The sequence below is a fragment of the Haemorhous mexicanus genome, chromosome 6, assembly GCF_027477595.1.
Source record: "Haemorhous mexicanus isolate bHaeMex1 chromosome 6, bHaeMex1.pri, whole genome shotgun sequence".
In the NCBI taxonomy this organism is placed as follows: Eukaryota; Metazoa; Chordata; class Aves; order Passeriformes; family Fringillidae; genus Haemorhous; species Haemorhous mexicanus.
The window spans coordinates 64396129-64415521 of NC_082346.1; the positions used below are offsets into that span (position 1 = coordinate 64396129).

Sequence of the window (19393 nt, forward strand, 5' to 3'; positions counted from 1 at the left end):
TTCTCGGTGTGGCCCTTTGTGGGGCTGCTGCTCCGAGAGGGGACCGGGCATTGCAAAGTGAGTTGAGCTGGAAATTGTCCTGACACGGTGTGGGGATTTTGGGGTGGACACAGGGACAGGGCACCGAGCTCTTCTCTCTGGTGACCAGTGACAGGACCCAGGGAATGTCTGGAGCTGTGTCAGGTTTAGGTTGGATTTCAGGAAAGGTTCCTCCCCAGAGGGTGCTGGCACTGCCCAGACTCCCCAGGAAATGGTGAACATTCCCAAGGCTGCCGGAGCTCCAGGAGTTTGGACAACACTCCAGGGCTGCCCAGGGTGGGGTTTTTGGGGTGCCCTTCCAGCTCAGGGAATTCTGTGATTCAGCAGAGCTGCTGTGATGGATGAGATGGTTCATTAGGGAAGGAGATAATGAGTGTGAGACAACCTCAGCTCTGGCTTTCCAGCAAGGGCTCCAAAGTCTGCTTTTGGTGGCTGCTGGGCATCTCATACAACCCCAGCATTAACCCCTGGGCTCCTGGTGGGTTTTGCCAGCTGTGTTCACACCTCCCAGGTTGTCACAGGTGTAGTGGGAAGGGAAAGTTGCTTTAAAGTGCCCAGGTGTGGCCGTGCTCTCCAGCACAGGGGGGACACTCAAGGCAGTGACATCCCATGGAGTAGGTGCTTGTGTTCTGGAGGTGGCCACAGGATGCTGCCCTGCTGGGTAATTACTGCTAATTACCAGGCCCTCATTTGAGTGAGGCAATCAAGAGGAGCAGTAAAAACATTTTCCTTGCTGTCCCTTGGAGGTGATGACTTCAGTGGAGGGCAGGGATAAGGGCCAGGTACCCATAGCCCTGGTTAGTGATGCAGCCCATGGGGGCATCTGGGCAGAGCATCCCCAAAATCCCAAAATCTCCCTCTTGTGCAGCAGCAAGTGTGATTTTGTATTGTCCTAGTGGAAGCCCATGGCTGGGGGTTGGCGTGAAGTGGCCTTTAAGGTCCCTTCCAACTCAAGTAATTCTGGGATTCTGTCACTCATACTGTTTACAAACACCCCCCCACTCCCCCCCAAAAAAGGAATTGTGCTAATTGTGCTGGTTTTCCTTGCTGATGCCATTGATTGACCAATCTGTGTCTTCATTAGCTCCAGGCTAAAGTTGATATCGATTCCAGGCACTTAAATATGCGAAGCAGTAATTACTGTTTAAGCCTACATTGTTTGAGTTAAATTTAGCTGAGAATTTAGTCCTATCAGGCCCCAACATTGTGTGCCCTGAAGGTTATCTGGCTCTCAGGAGGGGGTGGATTTAAAAGCAGGAAAGAAATGCCGGTGAGAACTTCCTCTCCTCATCATCCCGGAGCGCTTTGCTTCCCCGGGCTGGCAATAAGGAGAACAGAAATAAGGAATAATGTAGTGCTGACTGTCCTAAACATGCACTTTTCAGCGCTCTCTGCTCAAGCTGGTCATTCTGGAGGGCTTGAAACAGCACAGAAGGGCAGCAATAAATCTGAACAAAGTGATGCCCTGTGCAGGGACCATCCCCTCTCCTCCTGGTGGGGGACCGGGCAGCCCCCGCTCAGCTGCTGCCTGCCCCTATTATCCCTGCTGCATCTCAGCTGCTGGCCCATCTGGAGCAGGGATGAAAGGCTGCCCTTTCATTCGGGCTTTGTGTGCCTCTGCCGGGTCCCCCCTTCCCCGGCACGGCTGCTGGATGGATGGAGGTGGCAGCACACGCCGGGGCTCTGATGCTGCTGACCTCATTATTCTGACTGCTGCCTGATGCCAGCTCCTCAGGTAGGAAGGAGCCTTTGGGTGGTTTTTCTTTCACCCCCCTTTCGCTGTGGAAGCGCTGCTGAATAATTCAGGCAGGGGGAGGCATCTTGGGTCACCTTGCGCAGCCGGCTGCGTGCCGGAGCCGCCTGCCTAAGATGGAGGTTGAGCAGGATTGTGGGATCGCCGGGCTGCTGGCAGCTCCCCGGGCCATCTGACGGCAGGTAGGCACCCAGCCCTGGCCTCCCCGCTGCTTCCTGGCCCTGGGAAACAGGGAATCCCTTCCCCAGGCTCTGCAGGGGTGGTTGGTTCCTCTGAGCTCTGGTTGTCGCCTCGGCGTGGGGATGTGTCGGCTGCCCTCGCCAAAAACTCACCTGGGCTGTAGGGCAGGTGTGGCCCACGCCCCTGATGCTCTTTTCCTTTAGGGATTGGGCTTTTCCTGCTGGATTTCTGGGGCTCCCAGTGCTGGATTTGCCCAGGGTGAGTTTTTGGGCTCTGTGCTGTTGTGGCACTGTGTCCCTCTTAGCTCTGACTGTCCCTTGCCAAAAACTCACCTGGGCTGTAGGGCAGGTGTGACCCACGCCCCTGATGCTCTTTTCCTTTAGGGACTGGGCTTTTCCTGCTGGATTTCTGGGGCTCCCAATGCCCAGGGTGAGTTTTTGGGCTCTGTGCTGTTGTGGCACTGAGAGGGGTGATCCCAGTGCTCCAGCAGCAGGGATGCTCAGGGATATACTGGGAGGTGGCATTTAGCTCTCTGCCCTAACTGGGAGAACTGGTTCTGGTCAGGTGCTGGAGACATCTCTGGGGGGGCAGGAGGTGGCTGACCCTGAAGATAAGAGGTTCAGAAATGCTTGGGAAGCTCTGTGGGGTGGAGTCATCTTTGCTGGAGGCTTGGCTGTGAGTTTTGGGGCCGCTGGAATGTGCAGGCAGGGCTCCCTTCCCACCAGGATCCAGCCACTGTCGAGCCCTGGGGGTGCAGGTGGGAAATGGGGTTGCTGGTGTGGGAATGGAAACAAGTTTGTTGCCTTCCTCCTGCTCACAGGCACCCGAGTTTTTGGGTGCTGCCTCCTCCTCTGTGCCCCAGGTTAAATGTGTCTGTGCCCTCCCTCCTCCTCCTCCCAGCGCTTGGGCACTGTGAGAAATCAGCTCAAGAGGGATTTGGGGGGAAAAAAATAGGACAGGGAGGGTGTGAGGCTCAGGTGGAAGGGTTGTGTCCATCCCTGGAGTGTCCAGAGCCATCCCTGTCTGTGGCAGGGCAGGAGGAAGGACAGCCAGGCTGGGCTGTCCCTGTCCCCTGGGCTCTGTGTGCTCCACCAGCCCTCAGCAGATGTGGGATCCAGAGGATGCTGTGCCCTGGCATCTGCTCCTGCAGCCAGGGAAATCAAGGACACAGCTGCTGCAGTGCCTGCCCTGGAGATTTCCTGGCTGGGCTGGGCAGGGCAGTGGAGCTGGGCTGCAGCTGGAGCAGCTCTGGGATGTCCAGGAGTGCTGCTGGTGGCCCAGGGAGCCACGAGAACCCTGTGAGGAGCTGGGTGGGGAGGGGGCTGGGGTAGGACCCCCTGTTTTGGGAAATGTGACACGACCCCCAGCAGTCACAAAACCAGAATTCCCATGGCTGGCTGGTGTGGGGTCATGGGTGAGGCTGGCCAAGCATCCTGGGGTGCCCAGCTGGGTCCTTGGGACACCAACTGCAGTGCCCATTGTCACCCAAGCCCGGTGACAGTGCCTGTTGTGCCCCTGGGGTAGTGGCACACCCACACCCAGGCTGTGTGGTGGCACTGGGTGACGCTGCTGCCACCCAAAGCCAGCCAGGAGCCCTGGGCCAGGCTGAGCAAATGGCTCCAGCCAAATCCTTCCTTTCAGACAGGAAATTTCCCTCTCCTCCCCTGCCAGAACAGCTCCTGGGGCTGTGAGCAGGATGAGAGGGGTGAAAACTTGACTTGGAGGGGAAGGTGAAGACCTGAGGCAAATTGGGTCTGGGTTCTGTGTGCCTGCTGCAGGACACAGGTGCATTTTGGCTGTCCCCAAGCTGCTCTGGGTTTGCTGCCTGTCAAACCCTTCTGAGCCTTCAGCCAGGGAAACACCTGAGGGAGAGCAGCACAGGGAGCTCTTGGCAGCTGGGCTTGATCTTGGAGTTTTTTCCCCCAAGCTAAAGCACTCCATGATCCCAGCTGTGGTGCAGGGGGGTGTCTTGTGCTCCTGGAGGGGGTGGGCACGGTGGGGGGCTGCCCTGAAGGGTTTGGGCTGGGGTCTCCTGCCCTCCCCTCCTCAGGCAGAGCCCCACTGCAGCTGCTGAGCTGTTCTTGGCTTGTTTATCTGCTCACCAAAGCCTCACCTGCAGCACCTGGGGATCACTGGAGCTCCAGGGAGCAATTTAGCTGCTGCAGCTGAGCCAAACGAGCTGACAGGAGCAGTGTCAGGTGGCACACAGGGACAGGGACGTGCCACCCGGGCTGTCCCCTCCCCAGGCTTTGTCTCTCTGCTCTGTGACTTGCTGGGAGAGGCTGGAGCAGTGGTGGAGCACTGATGCAACCAAACCCAGCCCCAAAGAGCCTGGTGGGCACTGCTGTGGCAGCCCTGGGGCTTTTCTGCTGTCCCATGCCACCGAGGGTGACCTGTCCCATCTCTTCCCCCAGGTGAGCGTGGCAGGCTATGGGATGGATGAAGCTGAGCAGGACCAGTATGAAGCTCGCCTCAAGGAGCTCTTTGACAGCTTTGACAGCACAGGCACGGGCTCCCTGGGGCAGGAGGAGCTCACTGACCTCTGCCACGTGCTGCACCTGGAGGAGGTGGCCCCAGCACTGCAGCAGACCCTCCTGCAAGGAAACCTCCTAGGCAGGGTAAGGAGCTGGGGGATGGAGGGGGCAGATGCATGGGGTGGTTTTGGGGAGAGACTGATGTGTGGGATTTGTGTGCATCCAACACTGCTGAGGCTCTGGTGCTGCAGGACTCCTGGGGTCTGGTCTGGTCTGATCTGGTCAGCAGGGTGGGCACAGGGCAACTTCCAAGAGCAGAACTGGTGATAGCAGGGGAGGGCACTGCTCTGTCTGCCCTCACTGGAGGTGGTCTGAAACTCAGGAACCCCCACTTGGGGCTGAGCCTTGTGCACTGGTGCTTTCCCAGGGCCAGAGCAGGTGCCAGGTCTGGCTGCCCTTGGCTCAGGCTGTGCCCGTGCCCCCAGCACTGGTTCCTGGGTCACCTCCCCAGACCAGCTCAGCAGGTGCTTAGACAAGCTCTGAGCCACTTGGGGTGGGACAAAGCCCTAAATCCAGGGCCTGAGCCTGTGATTTACTCTGGCTTAAGCTGCAGTCAGGCTGGCAGGGCCATGTGCAGTCACGGATGTTTCTCTAAGGGAGAGAATTCTGTCCCAGGCTGTCTGAGCCACCTTTGTCCACATTGCCTGCCCTTGGTGGCTTCCCAAAGCCATCTTCCAGTCGTGGTTGTGCCTTTATGGAGTTAAATCCCAGGGCAGTGAGCAGAGGCTGCTTCCCTTGGGGGGATCTCCGTGTTCAGCTGGGTGTCCTTGTGCTCAGAGTGCATCAGATCCTTCCCTGGAAATCACCCTGCAATGCCATCACTGCTCATTAAATTCAGAGAAATGTGGAGCAGGCAGCCAGGGCTTTCAGCAGACAGGCAGCCATCCTGACTCCAATTTCCAATCAAACTGCAGTTCTCACAAACAAAATAATTCCTTTAATGATCAAAGGGATTTTTCCTTTTTCTTCCTCTTCCTCTCCTGCCCTGGGGCTGTAGCTCTTCTGCTGACAGTGAGTGGAGCTGGGATGGATGCAGGTGGAGGTTGTTGACCTTTAGAGTTGCAGTGTGGCATTTTCTGGAGCACCAGAGACCTTCTGTGCTGCTCTGTCATCTTAGGCATGGGGCACTGGGGTGCTGTTACCAAAGAATCCCAGAATGGTTTGGGTTGGAAGGGCCTTAAAGATCATCCAGTGCCACCCCTGCCATGGCAGGGACACCTCTCACTGTCCCAGGCTGCTCCAAGCCCTGACCTTGGGCACTTCCAGGGATCCAGGGGCAGCCACAGCTTCTCTGGGCACCCTGTGCCAGGGCCTCCCCACCCTCCCAGCCAGGAATTCCTTCCCAATATTGAATTTAAATCTATTTTCCTTCAGCTTCAAGTCCTATCACCTGGCTTTGCCACTTGTGGGATGGTGGCACAGGGAGAAAAGGACAGATGTGGCTGTCACAGCTGCTCAGGACACCAAAACCCCCATTAAAACATCCCAGGTGCAGGGTCACACTCACTCCATCCCAACCCAGAGCTCCATCCCTGCAGGACACGAGGCATCCCCTTTTATTTCATCCCCCCTTTGTCTCTGGGGATGGTTCTCCCTCCCAGGCTGCCCCAGAGCCCCAATCTCTGTCTTTGCTCCTCAGCAGCAGCAGCAATGGCCAGATCTCAGATTCATGGCCCTGGCATCCTTGGGCTTTCCTGGGATCTCCTGGGGAGCAGAGCAGCAGACCCAGAGCTCCCTGAGCACAGACTTGGTGCACCTGCCCCTCCTGCTGCAGAGGGCCCCAGCCTTTGTCTGCCTGCACTTCCAGGGGCTGGGATTTATGGCAGGGCACTGGGGAGGGGGGCAGTGGGGGAAGGTTTTGTCTGCTCAGGGGCAACTCACTGGGGCCACGTGCTTGTCTTTGTGCTGGGGCTCTGCTCCAGGGATGAATGGATGCTCTGGGATCATAAAATTGTGGCATGGTTTGGGTTGGAAGGGGACTTGAAAGATCACCTGGTTCCAGCCCTCTGCCCTGGGCAGGAACTGGGAGCTGAGCTGGCATCCAGAGAGGGGCTGGAGGTGCTGCCTCCCCTGGGATGGTTTGGGGGTGGATGGGGTGTAAATCCTGCCCTGGGATGGTTTGGGGGTGGATGGGGTGTAAATCCTGCCCTGGGATGGTTTGGGGATGGAGGGGGGTCTGGGGTGGGTGTAAGTCCTGCCCTGGGATGGTTTGGGGATGGATGGGGTGTAAATCCTGCCCTGGGATGGGTTGGGGAGGGATGGAGTGTAAATCCTGCCCTGGGATGGTTTGGGGATGGAGGGGGTGTAAATCCTGCTCTGGGATGGTTTGGGGAGGGATGGGGTGTAAATCCTGCCCTGGGATGGGTTGGGGATGGAGGGGGTCTGGGGTGGGTGTAAGTCCTGCCCTGGGATGGGTTGGGGATGGAGGGGGTCTGGGGTGGGTGTAAGTCCTGCCCTGGGATGGGTTGGGGAGGGATGGAGTGTAAATCCTGCCTTGGGATGGGTTGGGGATGGAGGGGTCTGGGGTGGGTGTAAGTCCTGCCCTGGGGTGGTTTGGGGATGGATGGAGTGTAAATCCTGCCCTGGGATGGTTTGGGGATGGAGGGGGGTCTGGGGTGGGTGTGAGTCCTGCCCTGGGATGGTTTGGGTGTAAGCCCTGCCCTGGGATGGTTTGGGGATGGAGGGGGTCTGGGGTGGGTGTAAGTCCTGCCCTGGCTGGTGGCAGAGCCCTGTGGCAGTGTTTTGCTCACACTGTGTGCAGGGTGATGCTGACAGCAGCTCCTGGGCTGCCTCAGGAAGGCTCCTTCCCCTCTCCCTGGATGGCAGCAGTGAGGGGATGGGTGTGGCTGTGCCTGTCTGTCTGTCTGTCCTCTCTGTGCCCTTTAATTAGCAGCGAACCAGAGGTGTCTTGGGGACAGTGCAGGCATGGGGAGGAGCCCTGGGAGCCAGTCCCCATCCCTGGAGGTGTCCAAGGCCAGGCTGGATGGGCTGGGAGCAGCCTGGGACAGTGGGAGGTGTCTCTGCCATGGCAGGGAGAGGGATGAGATGAGCTTTAGGGTCCTTTCCAACCCAAATCCTCCTGGGATTCTGTCAAGTTGGGTCCTCTGGGCCCTGTGCAGGGCCTGTCCTTGGAGCTGTCCTTGAGCAGGGATGGGGAGCTCAGGTTTCACCTGCACCACTGCATTCCCAGCCTGCAGCAAGGACTGCCTGGCTGGGCTTTCACTCCCAGCTCCCTGCAGTGACCTCTTGCAAAATCCCCAAATATCCTCCCCCTGTGCCTGCAGAGCCTCTGCTCCCCTTGGTGCCCTGGGGGCTTGGGCCAAGGTGCCCTGTTCTGATGGCACTGCAGGATTGGCTTGCTGGGACCTGAGGGAAGGGCTGGAGCTGTGCCAGGGCAGCTTTGGGCTGGATCTCAGGGAAGGTTCTTCCCCCAGAGGCTGCTGGCACTGCCCAGGCTCCCCAGGGAATGGGCACAGCCCCGAGGCTGCTCCAGGAGCTGCCAGGGATGCCCAGGGTGGGATTGTTGGGGGGCTGGGCTGGCTCATCCCTGTGGATCAGGATATCCCATGATCCCCACCTCCCCCAGCAGACACTTCCCTCCTGGCTGGAAGGAGTTTGCAGGCAGGGGCAGAGCTCTGGGGATGGGGTTGGTGCTGGAGATCAGGGCAGGGAGCTGGAAGGAGCCACTGCTGCCTGTCCTGGCTGTGCCAGGTGCTTTGCATGGCAGGGCCACAGCAGGAGCAGCAGGGACCCTGGCACAGGCTCCCAGCCCTTCCAGTGCTAATCAGCACAGCTTCAGAGGGAGCTGGCTGGGAAGGGCCTTGGGATCTCTCAGAGGAGCTGGGCTTGCTCAGCAGCACAGCTTTGGTTGGTCCCTGACTGCTGGGGAGGCTGGGCTGGGCTGGCTGTGCCTCTCTGCTGCTGGGTTTGTCTTGTTGGATTTACTCTTCTGAGAAAATTCTCCTGGCTGTGCAGTGCTGGTCTGCCTGTGGGCTTTGCAGGGCCCCCAGGCTGCTCCAGGCTCCATCCAGCCTGGCCTTGAGCACTGCCAGGGATCCAGGGGCAGCCACAGCTGCTCTGGGCACCCTGTGCCAGGGCCTCTCCACCCTCCCAGGCAGGGATGTGTGTGCTGTCCCTGATCCTGGGTGGGCATGACAGCACACTGGGCATCACCTTCCCAACCCCCTTTGGCTGGCTGGGATCAGCCCCAGATTGCTGGGAGACCCCCATGAGCAGCCCCACAGGTGAGCAGTACCAGAACAGAGCCATAAAATCAGAGTGGTTTGGGTTGGAAGGGGCCTTAAAGCCCATCTTGTTCTCCCCCTGCCATGGCAGGGACACCTCCCACTGTCCCAGGCTGCTCCCAGCCCATCCAGCCTGGCCTTGGGCACCTCCAGGGATGGGGAACCTGTGCCAGAGCCCCCCCAGCCTTGCAGGAGGATTTCTGCAGGATTCCTGCAGGATTCCTGCAGCCCTTGTGCCTTTGCTGTCCCGTGGCTGCCTTGCCTGGCTCGTGCTCCAGCCCAGCTCTCATTTTATCAGGGCTCTTTCTCCAACTCTCTGAGCACTCTGCCTGCACACATCCCAGGTCAGGGGTGCACCACAGCCTGGTTTTGCTGCTTAGCTGCTGCTGGGAAAACCTCTGGCCCATCTTGAGGACAAATCTGCCCCCTGTGCCACCTGCAGAGTGAGGAGGGCACTGGGGAGCCCCTGTGCCTGTCCCTGTGCTGCTGATGTGCATTTGCAGTCCTGCCACCTCCTGCTCCTCAGCCTGACCTTCCCCAGGCTCCTGTGGGTGTCCTGCTCCTGGTGAAATCCCAGTGTCACCCCCCAGGCTCCTGTGGGTGTCCTGCTCCTGGTGAAATCCCAGTGTCACCCCAGGGCCAGGCTATTTTGTTAGACCCCAGTGGCTGATTAGGCACCAGCTCTGGAGTGGGTTTTGCTGAGCCCACGCTTTGCCAAGGGCTGGAGGGAGCAGGGAGGGCTGAACCCATTTCATTTCTCTCTTTTTTTCCCCCCCCTTTGTTGGTGATGTGCCAGGCCCACAATAGTGGGGGGTGAGCAGCAGCATCTCACCCTGCTCCTGGTGGGAGGAGGGGGCAGCAGAGCACCCTCTGCTCTGGGGCATTTCCCCCTCTGCTCAGGGGGATATTTGGCATTTTTGGGGATGAACAGCACACAGGGCTGTCTCATGGGCATCTGCTCCAGAGAAAGGCTTGGGTTTGACACCTCCTCTGTGCTCCTCCTCTGAGAGCACGTGGGGCTTGAGCAGCTCTGAGGTTGGACTTGATGACCTTAATGATTCTTTTCCAACCTTAATGATTCTGCAACCCTTCCTGCTCACTTCTGGCTGGGAATGAGAAGCTCTTCAGCTCCCCAGTGAATTCCCAGCATTCAGGAACCATGGCTGGCTGCTCTGTCCTTGTGCAGCTGAGCAAGGGCTCAGCTCCTCCTTCCTCCTCCTCCTCCTTCTCAGTGCAGGCAGGAGCTGTGGGACTCCTTATGCAGAGCAGGTGATGGCAGTGGTGCTGCACACCTGCCCAGGTGCTTTGGCTTTATTTCATTCCATGTGAGGGATGCAAAGTGGATCTTGTTGTCCTGTGAGCTCCCATCCAGGGGATTGGCTCTGTCCATTCATTCCTGAGAGGGTCCCGTGGGGAGGGAACCTGTAATCTGAACACCCTCATCTTTTATTCATCCTCATTTAGTCTAAATGTCAAGTTTTCTCTTTTTTTAATGGGGGAAATTCTCCTCTCTCTGTAAACTAAGTCCACCAGTGTCTGGAAATGGATGGCAGCAATTAGTGTTCAGATGAAGGCATTCCTGATGAGCTTCTGTGCTGAACATATTCTTTAATTGTGTTTAAAAAACATGTTTAAAACTGTTGAAAGCCTCAGGGGTGATGGGCACTGCCTGAGCTCCCCTGTACCTCCATGGCTCACCTCTGTGCCCTCCCTACCAGGGAGCTTGTTGGTATTTTTCTGAGCTTGATTGACCTCCAAAAACAAGCTGGGGAACTTCAGACTTGAACTTTGCTGCTTTTACTCCCCCAGCAGCCTGAAAATCCCTCTGAGTGCAGCTCTGCCAGCCAGAGCAGCCTCGCTGGCTTTCTTTAAATACAAAATCTTTCTGTTCCATGCTAAACATTCTTCTAAGGTTTATTTAGCCAAGAGAAGTGGCAGCAGCCAGCTCTGCCTGGCCACTGACCCATGTCAAATTGCTCCTCCAGCTGTCCCTGGGTCTGGTGTCCCCCAGGCTGGAATTGCTGACATTCCCCAGCAGGCTGGGGAGGATGCTGCAGCCTCCTGGCTGTGTCTGCCTGGCAGGCAGGAGGCTTTCCAGGAAGGCACAGATGGAAAAAAAACAGAAGGAAAAATCCCCCTCAATGGCAGCAGCATCTCTGTTTTTCCCCAGCTTCACTCCAGGCTTGGAGTTCCTGATCCAGCCCTCCCAGAGCTGCAGGAGCTGCCCTGCAGAGGGAGGGATTTTCCTGCCATCCACGTTGGGAAGTGGTTTTGGAAGCTGAATTGAGCTCTGTTCTGCATTTCCACAGCAGAATGTTCATCCCTGAGCAGGAATGGGCTCACCGTGGGAGCCACTGAGCCTGGCCAGGTCCCCTCAGGGGATGGAGATGTCCCTGCTCCTTTCATGTTCTCTTGGTCCCTGCTCCATGGGAAACCCAGCCAGTGCCTGAGATCTGTGCTCTGGGCCCTCCTGTGTGGCAGGAATTGTTCCCACGTGCCCACAGGTGCTGGCTGTGTCTGCATGTCCCCTCTGTCACTTCTCCAGGGCTCCTTTGTGCCCCTTGCCCAGGCTGTTGGCCCAGGGGTGGAGATGATGGGTGGTCCCCACTGCTGCCCATCTCCTGCTGCACTTTGGCCTCATTTTTACCTCCTGATTGCCTCTTTCCTTCCTTTTTTTAAATTTTATTTTCCCCCTCAGGTCCACTTTGATCAGTTTAAAGAAGCACTTATCCTCATCTTATCCAGAACCCTGTCCAATGAGGAGCACTTCCAAGAACCAGGTAAATACTGAAATCAGCTCCAATTTTCATTTTCATTGGCACAGCAGCTCTGGGTGGCTCTCACAGAGGAACTTAGAAGAGAAAATGCTTTTTAGGTGCTGCCATCCATGCAGAAAAGGTGTTGGGGCTTTTTTAAGGTTTTATAGAGATGGGGTAATTGAGAGGTTAAAATATAAGATTTATAAAAAATATTTATATTAATATATCTATATTAATGTATTTGTTTATATTGATATATTTATTTTTATTTTAATTACATTATTATATTGATATAGTTGTTAATAAGTATAGTTCTATATTAATGTTACATTAATATATTTATTTGATTTTTAGCCTTGATTATTTTAGCCTTGAATTTTTTAGCCTTGAATTTTTTAGCCTTGAATTTTTTAGCCTTGAATTTTTTAGCCTTGAATTTTTTAGCCTTGAATTTTTTAGCCTTGAATTTTTTAGCCTTGAATTTTTTAGCCTTGAATTTTTTAGCCTTGAATTTTTTTAGCCTTGATTTTTTTTAGCCCTGATTTTTTTTAGCCCTGATTTTTTTTAGCCCTGATTTTTTTTTAGCCCTGATTTTTTTTTAGCCCTGATTTTTTTTTAGCCCTGATTTTTTTTTAGCCCTGATTTTTTTTTAGCCCTGATTTTTTTTTAGCCCTGATTTTTTTTTAGCCCTGATTTTTTTTTAGCCCTGATTTTTTTTTTAGCCCTGATTTTTTTTTTTAGCCCTGATTTTTTTTTTTAGCCCTGATTTTTTTTTAGCCCTGATTTTTTTTAGCCCTGATTTTTTTTAGCCTTGGATTTTTTAGCCTTGGATTTTTAGCCTTCTATTGGTATATTTCTATTGGTATATTTCTTTATATTTTAAGGTTTATAGTTTATTATTATTTATTTATTTTCTTAAAAAGAAAATGTTATTTTGTTATTACTTTTGATGAAGGGTGAGAAATGGATTTTTTGCACAGAGGCATTTTCAGAGCCATTGGGCATTTCTCTGCCATTCCATGCTCTGAATGCCCAGGGAGGCTCAGGCTGGCTGTGAGCAGAGAGCTGCAGCTCCCTCCAGGTGCTCCTGGCTGGGCCAGGGCTCAGCTCCCTCCATCCCACCCCACTCCTGCTGCCCAGGGATGCTTGAGGAGCAGAGGGTTGTGGCCAGGCAGACCAGTGGCTGATTTCAGCCACCATTTCAAATCCAAATTTGTGGGATTTTGTGGTTTTTAAGTCCACTCTGTTTCCTTGTGTCTGAGCTGAGCAGGGGGTTGGAAGCTTCTCTGGATTTCTCCCAGGACAAACACTGGGGATGTTCCTGACCAGGTGAAGCCTCTGAGAAACCAGGCTGGGGCTGGTCAGAGAATTCCAGGGTGGTTGGAGTGGGAAGGGACCAGTGCCACCCCCTGCCGTGGCAGGGCCACCTTCCACTCTCCAGGCTGCTCCAGGGACACTGCCAGGGGCTCTGCTGTGAGTCCCCAGTGCTCTCCTTGCTTCCTTTCAGTGGGCCCTGAAAATGGGGCATTTTTAGGCTTCCCTTGGCAGGAGAGGTGTCAGGTTCAGTGTTTTCCCCCTGCAGCTCCAGCTGCTGCCACACCTGGATGGAAATCCCTCATCCTGCCCTTGGAGCAGCAGGGGAGCCAAATCCCCCAAGGAGAAAACAGCTTAGCCAAGGGGGAGAGAGAATTCTCCATTCTGCAGGTTTTCCTCTCCTGGAGCATCAATCTCAGCTGGAGCATCCCACTCTGGAGAGAGGAGCCTGCCAGCAGAATTACAACTTCCCCCTTTCCATCAGGCTGCAGAACCCCCAGGGTTGGAGAGGTGTGGCTGATGGATTGTTTTTATTCCCCACCTCTCATTTCCAAAGCTCTTTGAGGCTGTGAGAGGGGAGATGGCAGCTCCTGTGCATTCCTCAGTGGGATTTCCAAGTGCAGCTCAGGGGGGGAGCATCCCTGGCAGCCCCTTGGGAAGGAGCTGGCACAGAGCAGGAATCAACCCCAGTGAGGCAGAACTAATCCAGCATTCTGCATTTATTGGGGTATCATATGGCTGAGAAGCTCCAGCTTGATTGAAATGTAAATAAATCCTCCAGAAACAGCTAAATTTGGGGTTATCACAGGGGAAATGACCAGTGGAGCTGGAGAGCCCTCCTTGGGGACACTCTTGTCACAGTGGGGTTGGAGTGGCAGGAAATCAAAGGGTGTGGGGAGCAGGTAGGGAGCCAGAGCCAGGCAGGCCTGGGAGGCATTTTATTTTTAATGCATTTTGACAGGTTGGTTAATGCCAAAGTCTTTGCTTCTTTTAATTTAGATCAAGCTGGAGATTTGGAGAAACAAGCTGCTTTGTGCTGTTGGTGTCAAACTGTCAGGGAGTGTGGAAATGCTGGTGTTCCAGCCTGCCCCAGGCCAGGGGAAAATGGAGTTAAGAGCTCTAAATCGAATCATTTAAATGAAAATTTAATTTTGGGGGGGGGTTGGAGGGGGGAGAAGCAGAGGTTTTAAGGCTGTTTGCAGCATGTGGGGAGTTTGCTCTGGAAGGAGGTGGCTGTGGGGGTTTTCTCAGGGACTGGGGTGATGGGAGGGTCACTGGGGGCTCTGTGCTGCAGCCCCAGACAGTCTGTGACACAGCCAGGGGGTGGCATGGCCTTGTCCCCACGGCTGCTGTCAGCTCAGGAGGGTGACAGGAAGGACAGGGAGCTGTTGGAGGCACAGGGGGATGCAGCCCCTCTGCTGCTCAGGGATTTGGGGCTGGAGAAGCTTTGGGGACACCTTGCAGCCCTTTCCAGTACCTGAAGGGAGCCCAAAAGAAACAGGGAAAGGGATTGTGGAGTGACAGGACAAGGGGGAATGGCTTTGAAGTGCCAGGATGGGATATTGGGAATTAATTCCTCCCTGGGAGGGTGGCAGGCCCTGGCACAGGGTGCCCAGAGCAGCTGGGGCTGCCCCTGGACCCCTGGCAGTGCCCAAGGCCAGGCTGGATGGGGCTGGGAGCAGCCTGGGATGGTGGGAGGTGTCCCTGCCATGGCAGGAGGTGATTCTCAAGGTCCTTGCACCCAAACTGATTCAGTGACAGGCTCTGGGGTCACAGGGGCTGGGGACAAGGAACCAGAAGTGCTGCAGTTCCTGCAGAAGCAGCCTCTGGGGTTTCCTCATTTCCTCAGGCTTGCAGAGAGCAGCTGGTAGGTTCATATATTATTTTTTTGTCTTGGCAAAAACAAAAATTCCCTTTGCAAAGGCAAGACTGGCAGGGAGGATGGTGCTGCAGGCTCCTTGCAGCCAAGGCAGGCAGAGCTCCAGAGCTGCTGTGATCAGCTCTGTCCCCTCCAGGGTGTCACTGTGGGGACACAGACCCAGCTGGGAGCCAGAGCATCAGCTCTGCTGGGAGCAGGGATGGGGAGCTTCCAGGAAAAGCAGAAAAAAAGCTTGAATGTGGTTAAAATAATCACTATTTTAGCTCTTGATTCCCGTGGGACAGGGCTGGGTGCTGCTGCTCTTTGTCCAGGGGTCACTGCAACAGTGAGGGGACAATAAAACAGATTTAAGGGTGAGGAAAGGAAAAAAAAATCAGTGGTGGGGGTGATTAGGGAAGAAAAAAAATCAGGCTTTTTTTCCTCCCCATTATAGCAAATCAAAAGTGCATGGAAGCTGGGCTAGGGAGGGATTATGGGGTGGAGTGCAGGATTACAGGAACACCCAGGAGAAATTAAAGAGCACTTTGATGCCATCCCTCCCCACAGTCACGAGGGTTTGGGGGTTTTTTCCTTCCCCATTTTCTCCTTCTGGAGAGAGCAGAAGTGCCCTCTAAGAGAAGGGGCAGGTGGGGATGATGCCCTTTGGAAGGGCCCCATCCCTGGGGGAAAAGGTTGTTCAGGGGGCTGCAACCCTGGGGTAAAACCAGTGTCACAGCCCAGCCAGGGGTGCCTGATGCCACAGAGTATTTTTGGGTCAAAACCCGCTGGTTTTGGGTTGTGGTGACCCTTCCACCACTCCTCTCTTCCTCCACTGCTGAGCCTGAATGATGAAAGAGGGCTTGGAGGGGTTCAGACACACCTGGTGCCTCAGGGGATTAGGATTTAGCAGATCCTGGCTGCCATGTGCTTTGCCCAGCACTTGGAGCATCCCTCCCTTCCCAATCTTAAGCAGCAGAGGAATTAATTTCCCCTCTGCAGGCTGGGATTGTGGGATGAGGGGGCTCCTGCTCTAAACCCCCTTTTGTCTGTGCTGCAGGGCTTTGATGCCTGGCCCAGGGAAGGGGAGCCCCCCTCCCTCCCCATCTGAGGGCAGAGCAGGATTTTGAAATGACTTATCTGGTGCAGAAAGGCAGAAAATCAAGTGTAAATCTCCAGCCATGGAGACATTTCAGTGGGATGGATGGGGGAGTGAGAGGGGGAATTGATGGTTCCTGTCTGTGGTGCTTAAACCAGGGAGGGAAATGCAGACCTGGGGGGGTTCTTTCATTTCAGGGGCACCTGGAGGAGCACAAACCCTTGGGGCAGTGGGCAGGAAGGTGAGAGGTGCTTCTCTCAGCCTCCTCCTCTTGCCCCCAGCCTGGGGGCAGTTCAGGGGGGCAGATCAGAGCCCAGTGGCTGATTAGGCACCAGCTCTGGAGTGGGTTTTGCTGAGCCCACGCTTTGCCAAGGGCTGGAGGGAGCAGGGAGGGCTGAACCCATTTTATTTCTCTCTTTTTTTCCCCCCTTTGTTGGTGATGTGCCAGGCCCACAATAGTGGGGGGTGAGCAGCAGCATCTCACCCTGCTCCTGGTGGGAGGAGGGGGCAGCAGAGCACCCTCTGCTCTGGGGCATTTCCCCCTCTGCTCAGGGGGATATTTGGCATTTTTGGGGATGAACAGCACACAGGGCTGTCTCATGGGCATCTGCTCCAGAGAAAGGCTTGGGTTTGACACCTCCTCTGTGCTCCTCCTCTGAGAGCACGTGGGGCTTGAGCAGCTCTGAGGTTGGACTTGATGACCTTAATGATTCTTTTCCAACCTTAATGATTCTGCAACCCTTCCTGCTCACTTCTGGCTGGGAATGAGAAGCTCTTCAGCTCCCCAGTGAATTCCCTGCTTTCAGGAACCATGGATGGCTGCTTTGTGCTGTTGTGTGTGCCCAGCATTCCCTAAGAGTTGGGAATGGTGGGAGCATCGAGGGCACCAGCTGCTCTGCTGTGCTGGGGGTTGGGGTGGGGAAGCAGGAGGTGGAGAGGCTTAGAGGGTGCTGCAGGTGTGGGAGGTGTCTGTGCCCACCTGGCTGAGAGGTGATGGTGCTGGAAAGGAGAGGGCTTTGTGCTTCCAGGGACGGGGCTGCAGGATGTGCTAAGGGAACCCAGTGTTAACCAAAGCACCCTGGCTCTGGAATTGGGATTTCAGGGTGCCTGGGCTGGGATCCCCTCAGCAGCTGGGCTCAGGCACAGCTGGTTTGGAAGCTGGAGCAAACTTTGTTCTCCTCAAGCTGTGCAGGGTCACCTTTCCCTCCCAGGGACGTTCCTGAGCTTTTGAATGACAAAAGGCAAACAAGCTCACCCGTGGTGCTCAGAGCAGAGAGGAGAGAGGGATCAGCTGCCAGCCTGCAGGGGCTGCAAGCCCAGCAGTGGGGAGAGGCTCCTGCTGTTCCCTTTGCTGTGCTCACAGGGGACACAGCGTGGTGCCACTTGTGTTCCTGAGAGCCACAGAGCAGCTTGGCTTGGGAGGGACTTGGAAAAGCACCTCGTTCCAACCCCCTGGAACAGCAGGAGCACCTTCCACCAGACCACTGAGTTTCCAGCTGCAGCAGTGGGTAAACCTGCTCGGTGTGCTGGGGGTGGAAACAGGATTCTTTGGAAATTCAGCTGTAGCTGCACTATGGCTAAATTCCAGCTGCTTCCCCCTCCTCCATCTCTCCCAAGACAGATGGAGGTACGGCTCTGTCCTAGGAATAATAAAAATGATTTCTGAAGAAAAACAAAGCCCCCAGCCCTCTCTTGTGCAGGAGGGAGGAAATAACTGGGCGAATGAGTGGCCACAAATATTAGCATTTCAGAGAGAGCTGCTGGATGGAGATTGTTCACCACGGGGCGGGCTTTAATAGGAGTGATAAGGTTTGCTTTTGTTCTGGGGCTCTTCCTTCATCAGCCTGGCTCCTCCTGATTTTTCTATCGGCGCACTCCATCACCCAACTTTCATGTGCTGAGTCCCAGCTGCAGCAAATCTTGTTAAAATGGCCTTGTTCAAACACAGGCACGGGGTTTGTTCCCTAGAGCTGCTCCCAGGCTGGATGGAGTGTGGGGCTGCAGGAATCAAAGCACTCCTCAGCCTGTGTATTTTATAATTCATTGCATAGCTAAGTTGTGGAATATATTTTTTTTTCCCCTCTAACAAGCTTGAAGCCTTTTCTTCCATATCTAAAGGAATATTATCCGAGGAGGCATTTGGGCAAGGGGGTTTGGAGACCTGCTGCTTTCTGTGTATCCTTTGTCAGTGGTGGAACAGCTTCCCTGTGCCTTATTAGTATTGCACTCTTGCATTTCTTTTATATCAGAGCCCTCTGCAAATAAAATTTTCAAAAGCTGCTGCTCTTGCCACCACGAGTGGTGGAAAATAAAAGATGATGGAGTCCTGGGGGGGTTTCAGCAGTCAGGTTAGCAAACACTGAAACAAAGCGTGGCACGGAGCCTTCCCCTAATTGAATCCCTGGTTAATTTGGTCCTTGCTTTAATTTGCCCCCTGCTCCAGATTCTCACTGAAAACAGCCCAAAAGGTGCTGATTTATTTTCTGGTTTGATCCTCGCCTGCCAGTGCTCCTGGATAATTCAGTCCCCAAAGGCAGGAGCTTGCTGGGGGAAGCTGGAGCTGGGGAATGTGGAGCCCCTGTAATTAGATGATGACTCCAGAGGGTTATTTAGATCTTGCAGTTGGCTTTGGCTGCTCAGCACAGGCTGGGACCTGCCCTGGATCAGCTGCTCCTGTCGGGCCCCTGAGTGACTCCCAACTTGCCCAGTTTTTTTCTGCTCTCCTGCTTGTTTGGGCATTTTTAATGGAGCTGAAATTCAAACCCACAGAGAGCAGCAGCAGCCGCCCAGGTGTCTGCAGGATCTGGAGACTTGAGCTGCCTCAGTGCAACTCTGTCCCTCATTAAACCTGCCTGGTGCTGCTAATGGAGATGAGTGCAAGGAGGAGAGGCCAGCTGGACTTTCCATCCAAGGCTCCTGGCAAGGCTGAGGGGGTTCCCCCCCACCTCCATCCTCTTAACTTGATCTGGGAGTTGGGGAAGGGTGAGGAAGAGGAAGATTGCACTTTGTGACAGCTTTTTTTAGCAGGGAGCAGCACCAATTGCAACCATCAGACCCCATGCCAGGGTGAGGGGGGTGATGATCCAGGCGTGGAGCCACCAGTGGTGCCATTGCCCACCGGGAATGGTGGCAGCAACTGGGCACTCAAAATCCTGCTGGACGAACACACCAGCCCCCAGGAGAGCTCAGAAATCTCATCCCTGATGTGTTTTGTGCTTGGATTCCCCAGATTCCTCCCCGGAAGCACAGCCCAAGTACATCAAGGGTGGCAAACGCTACGGGCGCCGTTCCCTGCCGGAGTTCCAGGAGGAGGAGCAGGACTTTGCCGAGGTGACCGTCATCGAGCCGCTGAGCGAGGAGCCACGTCCTGCCCACATTGCTGCCAGCCAGGAGGTCAGCAGGGAGGGCTGGGTGCTGGGCTGGCCTGGTCACCTCTGGGCATGGCAGCTGCCCACATCCAGAGGGGTTGGGATGTGCTTGGAGCCTTCCCGGTGAAGGCAGTGGCTGCTCTCCTAGGATGGGTCTTGGGGTGGCCTGGTCACCTCTAGGCATGGCTGCTGCCCACATCAAAAGGGGGTTGGGATGTCCCAGTGCCTTTACTGGCCACTCTCCTGTC

General features: G+C 55.2%; 1 protein-coding gene across 6 annotated transcripts in view; it reads left to right on the forward strand.

Moving 5' to 3' along the window:
• Positions 1-19393, forward strand: part of NIN (ninein) — a 67876-nt gene that overhangs the window by 1603 nt on the left and 46880 nt on the right. For all 6 annotated transcript variants that reach the window (XM_059850684.1, XM_059850683.1, XM_059850685.1 and 3 more), the window contains exons 2-4: positions 4387-4590; positions 11449-11530; positions 19007-19170. In XM_059850684.1, the coding sequence (XP_059706667.1) occupies positions 4408-4590; positions 11449-11530; positions 19007-19170 (429 nt within the window). In that variant the 5' untranslated portion in view covers positions 4387-4407. The remainder of the gene's footprint in view (positions 1-4386; positions 4591-11448; positions 11531-19006; positions 19171-19393) is intronic.